At 25.1% G+C, this 15,474-nt stretch overlaps 1 protein-coding gene across 1 annotated transcript; it reads right to left on the reverse strand.

Annotated features, from left to right (window-relative positions):
* Positions 1 to 6,369: 6,369 nt before the first annotated feature.
* LOC136074016 (proto-oncogene serine/threonine-protein kinase mos-like) lies at positions 6,370 to 6,909 on the reverse strand. Its single transcript, XM_065786312.1, has one exon. It carries the CDS (start codon positions 6,907 to 6,909, stop codon positions 6,370 to 6,372), a length of 540 nt encoding a protein of 179 aa, XP_065642384.1.
* Positions 6,910 to 15,474: the final 8,565 nt, after the last annotated feature.

Consider the following 15,474-nt stretch of genomic DNA (forward strand, 5'->3'; position numbering starts at 1 on the left):
TTTGCCAACATTTTAAAGTATAAACAAATTTCTGGGCATCTTCAGCTTCAGCATCCATGCCTTTGCTATAAAAAATGAACTGCATTACAGTAGCACTCTTTTTTAACAAATAGTACAAATTCAGTTTTAATCCTGCTTTAATATCTGAATTATCTTTTTTAGTATAAATTTCAATAACATTGGCTAGCATATCAAAGTTCACTCGATTAAACATATCTAATGAGTTAATATGTTTTTCTGTAACTACCACTTGTTTTAGGAACAAAATGTGCTAAACGACGCATTTCATTGCGTATACTTCGATACACTTCTACAGATTTGTCTTGCTTTTTGTTTAACTTCCAAAAAACTTTGAACCAATTTTTAGAATGGTTTGATCTGTTCTACATACCTTACCAATTTTATCATTTCGAAACTTTGCTATAATATGAGTTTTGAATAACTTATTGTACTGTGACGATTCAGGTAATTCTGAAACAGTCAACGGAACTTGCAAAACGTGATCATTAGCTCTTAACTGACATATTTTTTTGTGCCTCGAGAATGTTCTTTTCACGATTACAATTTTACAAAAACTACATTTCGTTAAGTCCTTTGGTTTTTTTAAGGCTCTTTCTGAGACATACTTAGGAAAATCTAAAATTGCTTGGTTTTTGTTGTATTTCACTACTCCCTCTCGTCTAAGTTGAGCAAAAGCTTTGACTTGTGATTCTTATGGAAGTAAGAGAGCCTCTTGTACATCAATCTCATCTTTATGTTTTCGCTTCATGTGCCGTGTCAATTTAAATAAAGATTTTTTACAGTAGACACAATAGCGTTGAGGTCTATGACTTTTCTTTTTCTGGGTCTAATGATAAACTTTATTTAAATCCTTTTTTTAAATCAAGAAGATTCACAATCCATTCATAATATATTTAAATTAATAATTTATTAAATTAAGCAATAGTTTACAATAAAATTTTCGCCTTACCATGAAACTCAAAAACCATAACTTAATTAGACACAACTATTTTAAACTGTGGTGCTTAAACAGCATTTTTACTACTCGACATAAAATAAATAATTTTTTAACGCTTTTTTGTATTTTTAATCTGAGCTAACTTAATTAAATTTAATTACAAATTTGTATGAGATTGTTATGAGAAAGATCTTAATTGTGTAGAAAAAATGTCTTGTCATGACCTCTAAGAAAAAAAGAATGATGGGGATTAGGTATAACATGAAGACTAAAAGGTAATTTAAATCAGAAAAGTTTGAGTATCTGGAAGTTACAGGAATTTTTTTTGATTGGCATAGAAACATTTTTTAACCAAATAAGCCGTTTATGCATGTGTTTTTTAATAATTTAGAACAATTTCTTTAGTTTTTTCCACACTTTTTATCTCAAATTAAATTCGCACTGTAACTTTAAATTTTGCATTTTAAGTTAGCTCTCTGTTTTCTGTAACTCCCAAATTAAATAGTGGTTGTTTGCAACCTTGTTGGCAGTAAATAAGTTAAAATAATAATAATATTTGAATAAACACCTATTAAAGGTTGGAGATAAAGGAAAATATGAACATTATTCAAACAAATCATCAGCTAAGAAGATATTAGGTGATGACTCAAATGGATACCTGTAAAAAAAAGTCATTACTTTTGCAACAAATGATAATCATTCCACCATGCTGTGAACAATAATATTTTACATTACAAACCTATGATGGTATTTTTTATACGTAAAAAATTAATTTTCTTTAATTTTTAAAAATCAAATAGATAATTGCAATAATAACAAAGTAGTTTAAAAAAATAAAATATTTCATTACAATTCTTTAAAATATACCTTTGTATCAGATAGCACTCCGAACAAATCTCTCTTCAAAGAATCAACGCAACTTGAGGTAACCCATTGTCTAAATAATAAAAATTTCAATTCCTGAAATTTCCAACACAATGCAACCTTATGAAATAAAACTTATAAAACTATTTTGTTATGTGTATAACATTACTTACTCAACATGGGGTTCTCCCTCACCAACCAATTGCATTAAATCAAACTAAGAACGCAGAATTCAGTAATGCATTGCAAAACAATAAAAAATGACATTTCAATTGGAAAAACAAATTACTATCATTATTATTTTTTTTTTTTTTACATACATGAATCTACATTACTATGAAACAGAACAGAGAACTTTTATTGTAACACCATCTTAAGGAAAATAACCATCTAAAGCTTATAAGCAACCTCAACAAGCAACCCCTCTAATTTTCATAGCAAAAGCAACTCTACCAATTTAAAAAAAGTTTTTTCTAAATTGGTAATGGTTTAAATTTTTTTTCTTAATTCTTTTTTTTGCTTGCAAGTTTTAAAAAATTAAATGTTGTTAGAAAATTTATTGTGTATAACTTTCTTAAAATTCAATGATATCACTGATGGTATATTTCATATCTAGAAAATTTTCTACCTCTACATCACATTTTGTTTCCTGGCTTTGAATTGGTTTGTTCACTGGAATAATAAACTTATCCAATATAGCATCCTATAAACAAAAAGAAGAGAAAAAATCTTTTTTGCATCACTTTAATTTATAAATTAAATAGAATTAAAAATTTCATGAACTTACAGTTTCCAAATCTGAATCAGATTCAGAAATAAATAAATCATTCATCATAACACCAGAATCTTTGATCACAGAAACCTAGAGTTTTATATGTATAAAAAATATATATTATTACCATTAAAAATTTTCTGCTTCTGTCTTAAAAATCTGATAAATAAAACTTTTCTTCAAATAATTATACCTGATCCGGAATTGCCGAAACAACATGAAAATCGATAATCTAATAGAAAAAAATATATAATAAATATATAACTTTAAAAAAATAATTTAGTCATAAAACTTATTTTATATTACAAAAGTAAAACAAAGCAATCAAATTATTTTTATCAAAGACTCCAAATCCAAAAAAACAAATATGATAAGTATATTCTGACCAATTTTTATAATTAAATTACATTATTATTCTATATTAATTATATTATTATATTATATATTATTATATAAAAAATCGTAGTAATTTTAAACACTCTTATTACAAATACTGATTAACATAAATATAAAAACAATTACAATAAATATTATTTATCAAATTAAAACATAATATATTAAATGCACACAAACAAAAAATGATACAGATTATTATGAATAGAAAAAAATACAGATTACATGCTGGGATCCATATATCAGGTAAACTTTTTTTCTCCTAAAGTATACCAACCTATACTTTATGTATACTATACTCAAAGGAACCAAAATTTTATAAAAATTTGATAAATAGTAATGGTTTTTGATAAATAAAATTTTGTTAAAGTATATTGTTTTTTTATATATAAAATTTAACTTATTGATTTTCATTAAAAACTATTGTTATTTCTGAAACCTCTATAAAGTTTTAGTTCTTTTCAGAACCAGGTTAATATACTTTAAGGGAAAAAAATGCCATTGATACATGGGACCTAATATGCAAGTGTAATAGTTTCATTTTCTTTTTTAATAAGGAAAACTTGACATTTTAATTAGTTTCAAACCAAAGTTCATTTAATTTTCAAATGGCCAAATGAAAGTACCAAATCAAACTATAAACCATCTATAAACCAATAAAACTTTAAAGGTTGTTATGCAGCAAAAAAAAGCTCCTTTAAAATCAAATACATTAAACAGAAATTATTTCAAAAAATCTAAAGAAACTGCAAAATAAAATACTAAAGTTACTATACTATAGTAACTATAGCTATAGTATAGCATAGCTTTAGATTCTTTATATATATATATATATATATATTTCATTAAAAAAAAATACATTTGCATCAGATAATACACCACAAAAATCGCTACACAAATTGCCATTCAACAAACCATAGCAACTTGAAGCCAGCCATTGTCTAAATACAAAAAATTAAATTTTGACTTACAATGCATATTACCCCTGAAATCCATAAATGAAGCTTCATCAGTACAATTGATAAAATTTAATACTAATTTATATATGTATTAATTACTCAGTTTGGGAATGATATGGACTTAAAACATTATTTTTCTTTTCGACAAACTGCAATGACTAAAATATAAGCAAAGATATAAAAATAAAATACTTTTTTTCAGGTTTAACAGGAAGTTTACGCCTCTTATCTAATTCGCAAAACTTGCCTAGAGTTGCGTTTGAATTAGGGGTCTCTTGTTTCTGAGGCAAGCACAATAACGGCTGTGCTATATTATCATAACTCAAAATAGTTACAAGTTATGAGTTAATGAAAATGTGATTGAGTGTGATAAAATGTCATAAAATCATGTCTGTTAAATACTTTGGAACTGCTAATTACTTAGGTTAAAAAATTTATAATTATTTATATAAGTAATTAAATAATTTCTAACTTACCTTTTTCATACAAACTTCAGGGAAAACCGGAGATGAACAAGTAACATCAATATGCTCATCAATTGATATCTATGAACCATAATAATTCAGTATGCAGCGTATTAAGCGTTACTTAAAACAAAATATTTCTAAAACTTTAATTTTTAAATATTATAAAACATTTATAAATTTTAATCCTACTTATTCATAAAAAACTGAAGAAAAGTCTAAAAAAATAATTATTTACATTCTTATTATTTTCTGTGGAAAGTTCCTTTGACAATTTGTTTGAAACATTGATTACTATATTGCTACTTGCCTCAACAGCACAATCCCAATCCTTGTCAAGTGACTAAAGAATTTTTTTGTTATTTAATTTTTCTAGTGCTTTATAAATAATTATAAATACAAACGATTTTAATTTCTCTGGTATCACAAAGTATATATTACATTTATTTAAATAGATATATGTAATTAATTTATTTAAATAGATATATGTATTTAAATAGAAAATATAAATAGCCTATAAAATATAGAAATTACAAATATACTACTTACAGACTGACTTGCTTTTTTCAAATAATCTATTTTAAAGCTTTCTCTTGTTGACTGTAACTAATAGAATTACATTTTTTAATAAAAAACTAACTTTTAATTAGTAATTTTTGAATAAGTAATAGGACTTCATATATCTTAATTTAATTTTCACAGGCAAAAAAGATATAGTATAAAACACTTTTAAAATATACAAACCTTTCTCCACCATAAATTTACTGAATTATAGTTGTACCGCAACTCAGTGCCCTTTTCTATGTCTTTAAGTGCATACAAAAATAAATGAGGCATGTTGCCAAAAACCTTTATATGCATTGCACAATTTCCTGCTTTTGAGTCATTAACAAAAACTCCCAAATTCGTGTCTTTAGTTCCATCAATGCTATTTTAAAAATATCTAATAATTAAAAACTAAGTGATTCTTTGTTTGCAGAAAAAAAAATCATATGCTATATTTATTTTTATATACTATTTATTATAGATTTATATTATTTTTCACATATATTTATTACAGATTATCAACTTTCAAATATGTTGGCTCCACGTGGGGACTTAAGGGACTATAGTCCCTTAAGTCCCCACGTATAGCTTCGGTAGGGCCCTTAGAAAAAAGGGGCCCTTTAAAAAAAAAGAAAAAATTATTTGAGGCATTATTGTGTTATTTTTTCTTATTCAAAGGAGCCCAAAATTTACAATATTTTTTCTAATTCAAAAGAATTCATAATGCCATAAGCCGGCGCTGACTTTCAACGCTGACTTTCAGATTGAGTCAATAAAAAAACACTAAAAGAAAGTTATTTAACTTACCAATATTTTTTACCTTGAAAAGTAAAAAAGTAATGGTAACAACCATTTCCACGATTTTTATGATTTTCTTCCAGTAACTTCCCTTCTTGAGCTGTCATTTTTTTACGACGATATTCCAATAGAAACTTACCTTTCTTTCTTGGCAAAAACGTGAAAACTCCAAATCCTGTTTACATTAATATCCAAAAGCTTCAATAATAAAATTTATCATTTTAACATTTCTTATGGTTTATTAGTCAAACTTTCGAATCGTTCTTTAAGCTGAAGTTTTTTGTTAAATATAAATAGTCATTTTTTAAAATAATTTTCAAAATATACACTATAATTACTATATAATTAAAAAAATATAGATATTATTTTTTCAATTAAACAACATTTTTTCAAATCTTGTACAGGTAAGACAACTTTTTATGATATTGCTTTCTTATTTAAAAATAAAAATTAATTTCACCATCTCTGATGTTGGTCGTTTCGTAAAATCAGAATCCCAACATTCAATTATAGCTAAAGAAACATGTTCACATTCTTTTGATGTGTATAAATTTTCCAGTTTTTTTATGTTTGGTCTTTTTCCATGAAGGAGACCATTTAATAGCATTGCATAATTTAGCAATGGAAGAACTTCATCCCAAGCAAAGCATCAGATAGTATTTCAAAAGCAGAAACTCCAAAAGAGTAAATATCACTTTCCTTAGATGGTTTTAGAACAATACACTGACAAAGTTCAGGAGCAGTATAATTTAACGTCATTCCTCTAAAATGAGAATACGTAGTACAACTAGATGTGAATGTTTGTTTAAACCTCAAAAGCTCATCGAAGTCAGCTATTTTAATTACTAAATCTTTTTCAGATTTTCCATTAACTAGCATATTGCAGGGTTTTAGATCGCAATGAATAATGTTTTCTTGGTGAAGGTATGCTAATCCATTCAAAACTTGAGAAATGTAATTTAATCGATCATTTAACTCAAAAATATTATCACTATTTAACACAGCAATAAGCTGCGAAAAGTTATTTACGTCATCTCCATCTAACTTGACACAACAATATTCAAATCCAATAATTGAAGGCCTTAAACAATAGCCCTTAAATTGAACAACATTGCCATGCTTGAGCTTTTTGAGGTTTATGCACATTTGTATCATTTTTTTTTTTTGGTAAACTTGCCTTGAAAATTTTTAAAGTCACAGGTTTTTCACGTATAGTGTGCAAATAGATATTGGCAAAAGAACCTTCGTCAATTTTATTTGAAAAATTGAGAGGTAAATTTGGAAATTCGTAATGCTTCACCAGATCTTCCATTTTCTTTCCTCCTTTTTTTTTGGAGTTTAAATCGGAAATGTTTAAGCGAAGAAACAAAAAATACAATATTTAGTGGATTTGCGAGAACATTTACTATAAGTGCATTTTCTTAGACACCTTTCTTAAACGAAAACGACATTATGAATTTGCGGGGACATTTCCTATAAGATCATTTTCGCGGACACTAAGGTGCTACAAACACACTATGCGATTTATGGTGAATTTACGGGGACATTTCCTTTATAAGCATATTTCATAGGTGCTAAAAACACACTATACGAAATATGGTGAATTTACGGGGACATTTCCTATAAGAGTATTTTTGGGTCAACTTTTCTTATGTGCTATAGATAAATTTTAAGAACCCAATATACGAAAAACGCAGATTTTACGGGGACATTTCCTATAAGAGTATTTTTTGGGACAAGTTTTGTATAAGATAAAAACACACTATACAAATAATTCTGAATTTACGCGTACATTTCCTGTAAGAGCATTTACGAGGACTTGTTTTTCTAACTTATTTTGAACACAGATTTAAAAAGCCGATGATTCAAACAACTTTTTTGTAACTAATTGCAGGTGGCTAGTATTAAAAGTAAATATAAACAAATTTTTCAAAGATTTCTTAGCGGTGATTACCAAAGCTAAAAAGTCAAATGCCGGTTGTTTTTCAAAATTATGCCAAATAACTTTTTAATTTCGATTTTTTAAGAAAACGTTTTGCCTTTTTGGTCCCAATTAAACTTAAAAGTTGCTAAACATAAAAACGACATCTAGCGCACAATTATGGATTGCAAAAATACTTCGGCCACACAACACAAAAATGCTTATGAATTTAAAAGTTCACTGTACTGTATTATAATTATGTTGAATTGTTTTTCCCAATTATATAAATTATGATTCCATTATATAATTTATTAGTAAAAAAAAATTCTGTTTTAAGAAAACAATTTTTAAACCATTCATCATGTACGAACGCAGTAAAACCACTGATTTAGGACTCCCTCTCCTTCCTTGGATGCACCTGTTGCTTTCAACAGCCCCCTCCTCTGCGTACGTACTCATATATTACAAAATCAAGCCCCTTCCTTCCCTAATGCATGAATATTTCAAAACATTAAAAAAAAATTCTCTTTTAACTATTTCTAAAGAAATATAAAAAACAGTTGTGACCAAAGTCAGAAAAAAAACATTAATATTTTACACTCATAAAATTCAATGTTTTTATTTTTTTTGAAAAACCACTAAAACACCCCCTTCCCCCACCCCTAGGTACGTACCTTATGAGTTACCCCATATTCAAAAAAATGTAGGAAAAAATGGTTTAACAAAAGGTAGTTTTGTTAAATTATTTAAAAATTTGTTGAACAATTTTCAATTTAAATAATAAAGACAACGTTCTTGGGTAGAAAAATAATCAATAGAAGTAAAATCTCAATATCTTTACTTCTTAATTTCACTCATCTTACTTTCTAAATTTATGAAAAATTTGCCAAAATGAAAAACAACATAAAACCTGAACTAAAACTCTATGTGTCCATAAAATATATTATATTCTATGTGTTAATAAAAAAAGCCTTCATTGAAGAATTAAGATTAATGGATGCATACTTTTTTTTTCTTTCTGAGATATTGATGTTCAAAATAAAAAAAGCCTTCATTGAAGAATTAAGATTTTAAGAATAAACTAATTTGGTTCAATTACCCATTTCTGTCGTGATCAGTCCAATCAAATAGATAGTTTGAAAAATGTACAAATTGAAATAGTTAAATGAATACAGTTGTGCTTTAAGTCACTTTTGATACTTGAACAAATTTATTTGTTGAGGTAAATAATTATTCTGAAAACTTTATTCATTCCATCACCTTTTCTATTTTTTGTTTTGATATATATATTCAACACATAGTCTACATGTATAAAAGAAAATCATCGAGCAATGATTTTTTTAAGAAATTGTATCTATCGCCAATGTAGAGCTAAATATTTTGAATGAACCTTTAATAATTAGAATTTCTATTTACTTTTATCATTATTCACTTCATATGCATGCTGTACTATAAAAAGCATATATCAACATAACTGGCTGGTAAACTTGCTATAAATTTCACTATACATGGTCTTTATTAGTTCAAAGTTCCTAAACATGTAAAAAATTAGTTTCTCCATTGTTTACTTTTATAAATAAAAGATGGAAGAATAAACAACTTCGTCCAATTTAGCAATGTTTAAAGAGCAATTAGTTTAATTGAAATAAAAACTATCTTGACAAATATTTTTTTATTTTAATTTTATTTCTTTGGCATCAAATCTAAAATAACAAAACAACATTTCAAGATAAGATAACACCATAGCGATTAAAAAAACAAAGTCTATAAACGATTAAAAAAATTACATATGTTTCCACGTTATGTGGAAACATCTACATTATTGCATAATAATTTTGTTTTTTAAGTCCTAATTTAAAGCCTATGTATTTATACATAGGCTTTAAATTAGGACTTTAGCTTTTTACACCACTTATAATCAACATGACTACATTCAAAAACTTAATAATAAGAGTAAAATAAACAAAAAACAATAAAACTTTTTACCAGTTTCGTACCAGTTCTTTTTTATATAACCCGTATAAAGGCGGGTTTAGATAATGTTAACATTACTATTTCAAATAAAAACTAGAAAACTAAAATGCTACTTAAAGTAATAAACTTTAAAAGTATATATTTATTCTAACCTTATTAGGTAATTTTACAACCCTACCAGGATTTAGGGATAAGTAAATACTTTTGGATACACTAAATAGTTAAAAATCTTTCAGAGGCCTTGCAAATTGAAAGAAAATTTATAAGAAATTTATTTTTCTACCTGGTTTTCAAAAAAGCTTTATGAAGTCAACTTGACTTGTTAAATCTTATGTCAAATCACATAAAGTTCTAATAAATATTTCTCACAAACTTTGAATTATTTATTTTTATCAAACTTTAGACAGTTGTAAATAACTGAGTTATGTACACCAAATTATCTGAAATATCTTTTAACTTAGTTACTATCAATATCATAATATGATATTGATAGTAACTACGTTAAAAGATATTTCTGATATAATCTTACAAAATAGAACAATAAACTTTGTTGTTATATTTTGGTACTGTTTGTGATAGTAACTATTCTATATAGTTACTATCATATCTTAAAATGATAGTAACTATGTATAAAAATATTTCAGATAGATTGATGTACATAACTATATAACTTGATGTACATAACTATGTATACTGATTTACATAACTATAAATCATATATAGTTACGTAAATCAGTATATTATATAGTATAGTTATAGTATCTTATATAGTATATTATATAGTGTATTATTCAGTATATTATATAGTACAGTTATGTAAATCATATATTATTTTTACAAAACTATACTTTAACATATATATTATTCATACTAATGTACATAAATATATGCAAAAATTAATAAATATAAATTCCATTTTGAAAATTTAATTTTTATTTCTTATTATATCTTAAGCATTTATATTTCATCAATAAAAGAAAAACTAATTGACATTTCTACTGTAAACCATTTAAAATTTAGGGCAGCAAATAAAACAATACAAACGAATCTTAATATTATGAAAAAAAAGTCAATGAAGAAATTAAAATAAAAAATACTTTCATTCGTTTACATTTATAAATGCGATGTTTTCTAGTTTTGGAGTAACTACGCTCAAAATTTACGCAGCTTCGATAAATATTTAACCAGAAAACAATTCTGAGAGTAAAAAAAAAGAACCCTAAAAAACTCATAATTGATTATAGTTTAATAGTTGCTTTGATTTTTATTTAAATTTACTAAGAAAATACAAAAATTTCCAAAACTAAAAATTGAGATATAGATTCAAGACATATGAAAAATATCATTTTTTAGATTGTGCCCGCAAGTGCACGTTTCAATCAACTTCGGTTTTTGTTAAATATACGTACCCGAAATTTGAAGGCCAATTACTTCTAAAATAATGTTTTTAAACCACATAAATATAATTATTCACATAAATATTATGGTCTTTTTTATATACTATGCCAAATTAAATACGTTTTACTGCTCTTAAAGTAATAATCCGAGTCTGAAATTAACAGGGACAGAATTATGTCCCCGTAAGCAAACGGTCCCCGCAAACAATACTTTTTCTGCTTAAAAAGTCCCCGTAAGAAAGCATTAGTAATATACATATATATAAATATATATTTATATATATATATATGTATATATATATATGTATATATATTTCTCAACTTATATTATATTTCTTGACGATGATAAAAAATTTTCTGAAAAAATAATTTATTAAAGTTTGCTGTTTATATTTAATTTTTATGTAATTTTTTCTATAAATCAATGCTTTTTTCAATCGCTGAAAGTATTTGCTTTTTTGTTTTTTGTATTAACAATCCAGCCCTTGGAATTAAGAAAAATAAGAGACCTTAAACTGTCAGAATTTAGCAGCAGGTCGGCAAAAAAATATTTACACAAATGCTATACCATAAAACATAGAAACAAGATCAGCAATATTTTGCTTACCTCAAACACTTTGAGATCACTATTCTCGAATGCCGAATCTAATTCTAAGAGCTGTTTATGGTAATATCATAATAACCTAATATTGAAAAAATTGAAACAGGGTAAATATATATCAAGTAAAGACATTATATAAATATCTATGTGCAAAAATTAAATAATAAGTATTATAAGTAAAACGAAATTTGATTTGATTGATATTGATATTGATATCATACTGTTTTACTATCATAGTTTTAATAAATATAAATTATTAAATGATATTAAAATTAAGTGTTTTAAATTTTAAAATTAAAAATCTTAGTTTTTATTGATAAAACAGTTGTAAATAAGTTAGGTTTACTTTTTTATAAATAATAATGATATTGACTGCTTCAAAATAATATTGACTGCTTTTTTATAATTATAAAAAAAATCCTGGTTAGTTTATTTTTATTTCACTAAAAATTGCCATTAAATTGTCTTAATATTTAATTTTTTTAAAAATCATACTTTGCATAGTTCACCGGTTAGTTTACATTTGACTGTTTTTCTTTTTTTATTTATTTTATGATATATGTATGAATTTAAAGCAGAAACTTTTTAGAATATATTATATATTATATATATATATATATATATATATATATATATATATATATATATATATATATATATATATATATATATATATATATATATATATATATATATATATATATATATATATATATATATATATATATATATGTTTGTAAATCAGCTTAAAGCGGACATATATGTATAAAAAATCCATCCTAAAACGGACCGTTTCGTTAAGCGGACAATTTGCTGTCCGCTTTGCGTTTTGCGATTATATTTTAGCTAAGTTACTTGGTTTAAGTTATTAAAACTTAGACTATAAGTTTTAAAATTGTTTATAAAGTAAATAGAATTTAAAAAAAAGCGATTGGTTGATGGACTCTTCAAACTTATCGCTTTCTTTTTTTATCAGTGTATATCTCCTAATAGTAAAAACGTGTCCTAAAACAGACATTTATAAAAATCTTGTTTTTCATAGTTTGTTTGAAATTCTTTTTTTATATCTAAGTTACAATTGTTTATAAATACTATTTATTTGCTATATATGTTTAGTGGTACCTTATATAAAAAAATAATCCAATATTTTGTAAAGTGTATATCTTATACAACATATACATTCAATTTTGAACCAAGAAAACAAAACTGTTTTTACTGTTTCTCTAAAACATTTTTGACATGAAAACTTTTAAGTTAGCAAATTATTTATTAATATTGTTATTAGTATTTTTTATATTAGTGTTAGCATTTAAGTTATTAAGAGTCTAAACTTTCGTTTATTAGCATTTCTATTCATAATTTTACTTTTTCATTAATGTCCGCTTTAAGTTAATTTTTTACTCATTACTTTTTGAGTAAAGTACTCTTATTGTTTGCAATTATATATGCAAATTTATTATAAGAAAACAATACGAAATATTGTGCTTTGTTTTTGTTATTTAACTTTGTTATAATAAACTTTTTAAAATTAAGAGAAAAGATAAGATCGTTTTTATTTTGTTGTTGTGGCTTTTCATCAAAGACTGTTTTACGTTTGCTTTTAACGCACTTAATTTTTATATATACTTATATATACTTATTCAATAAACCGAAAACTATTTTTACGTGAAAAAAAAGTCTGCGTATTCATTTAGTTAATTAATTTATTTTATTTATGTGTGTAAATATCTTTTGAATATTTTTATAAAAAAAAAAAAGAAAAAACACAAGGTATATTTTATATAAATATATGTCCGTTTTACGTTGAATTTTAACATAAAACTGATTAATTGAACATAATGAACATTGAATATACTAAATAACTTATATAGCTTTATTTTTTTAAATTATAATCTTTTATGAAACAAAAAGTAAAATCCTTTATTGATTATTTTTATATTTTTTAGCATTTCTTCCGAACACCGCTTTACGTTTGTTTTTAACGCACTTACATGATTTTAAAATATACTTTTATATAATTATTCAATAAACCAAAATTTACTTAGGTAAGGTATTTAATTTATTTATTTTAATTATGTGTGTAAATATTTGTAAAATATTTATATAAAACAGAAAAGAAAAACGTTATATTTTACATATGTATATGTCCGTTTTAGGTTGAATTTTATCATGAAACTGATTGAATATGTTGAATGACTTTTATAGCTTTTTATTTTTTATTCATTCAAATTAAAAAGATTTTGCTATTCGAATATTTTCGAACTTTTTTTTAACCTTTTATAAAGTTGAAAGCAACCGCTATTAAAATTGGAGGTTAGTCAAAGAAACATGAAGAAGTTTAAAGAACAAAGTTAGAGCAGCTCCAGTGACGGATCCAGAAAGTGAAGGGGAGTGATGAGTTAGGGGATGATGCATCCTCTCCCCCTCAATACCAGAATCTGAAAGTCTTAGAATATATTAGAAATGGAGGACTTTTTTTTTTGACGCAAATGGGATACAAAATATAAAAATATTTCAGTACCCCTCTCTCTTCCCCAACAAAATTCCTGTATCCGTCACTGAGCAGCTCAAACATACTGTCAATTAAACAAATCTTTTAGTCTATATTAATAAACAGCCTAATACTTCTGATACCTCAAATAGTGTTTTAATTTGGAAATCATCGACGTTGTCGCTTTTTCGACAACGATTACGAAAATTCATTACCAATTTTGAAAAAGTAGAGCTAAATAGAGGACATTTGAATTGAATTTATTCAAATAATATATTTAAAATTAATTCAGTAAAGTTTGGAAGACGGTCAATTTTTATTTGAACCTCAATTGATTTCTAAAATTGGTAGTTTATGTTCTTTCATTTTTCGGTAGAAAACATAATCTAAAGATTATGTTTTTTCAATATTTTCAAAAATTAATCAAATTATTTTATATAACAAAAAATTTATTTAAGTTTTGCGTTAGGTGAAACTATTTTTTTACTCGTGAGAGAGTCCATGGCGCAAAACTTCAATGTTGAAATATTTTTTTAACGGGTAGTATAGACTGACGGATACAGAAATATTTTTAGGAAGGATGGTGATACAAAAATATATTTTTATAAAAATTAGGTTCTCGATTTCTTTGATATTGAAGGACTTAAGTATTCTGCTCGGGTGTTATGCAACTTCCCTGGAGCCGTCACTCATTGTATACAAAATTATTTTTGAGATAATATTTTTTAGATTTTATTTTCTTCGTGTATTATTTTATATTATATTTATGTTTCAATTATTATATGGTTAAGTAAAATCTGCTGAGTCCAAATTTATATTAAACGACATGTAAACTGAAGAAACATGTATGTATGTTTTTTAATAAAGAAAAATTTCAGACTTTTTTTCTTTTGAAAAATTATAGTTTTTTTCACTTTATTTAAATTATTTTTACAGTCAGAAGAATGCAGCGTAAAAAATGCATATTATACAAAAGAGATTAAACAAGGTATATTATACAAGGAAAATTTATTTTTTAAATAGTTATCGAAAGCTTCCGATTGCCTACACGAGTTCAACAAATTGTTAAAAGAACGACGAATATACACAATTAGTATTTTTCTTTTTTTTAAACAAAAATATTGTATCAATAAACAAAGTAGATGTTCATAAACAATGTAGATGGTCATAAACAAAAGCTGGTTTATGCTTTAAAGCTATAGAGAATGAAAATTAAATATAATGGAGTTATTCATTACCAAAAATAATAAATCCTAATACGTAGGGCTGCCATTGTCCTGATTTTTTCGCTGGAGAACGCGATAAAAGTTTTAACTTTAATTAGTTTAGCGCTGGG

This window comes from Hydra vulgaris, chromosome 01 (assembly GCF_038396675.1).
Source record: "Hydra vulgaris chromosome 01, alternate assembly HydraT2T_AEP".
NCBI lineage: Eukaryota > Metazoa > Cnidaria > Hydrozoa > Anthoathecata > Hydridae > Hydra > Hydra vulgaris.

Bases quoted from the DNA above. Each gene is read 5' to 3' on its own strand.
- LOC136074016 (XM_065786312.1), bottom strand. From the start codon at position 6,909: ATGATACAAATGTGCATAAACCTCAAAAAGCTCAAGCATGGCAATGTT.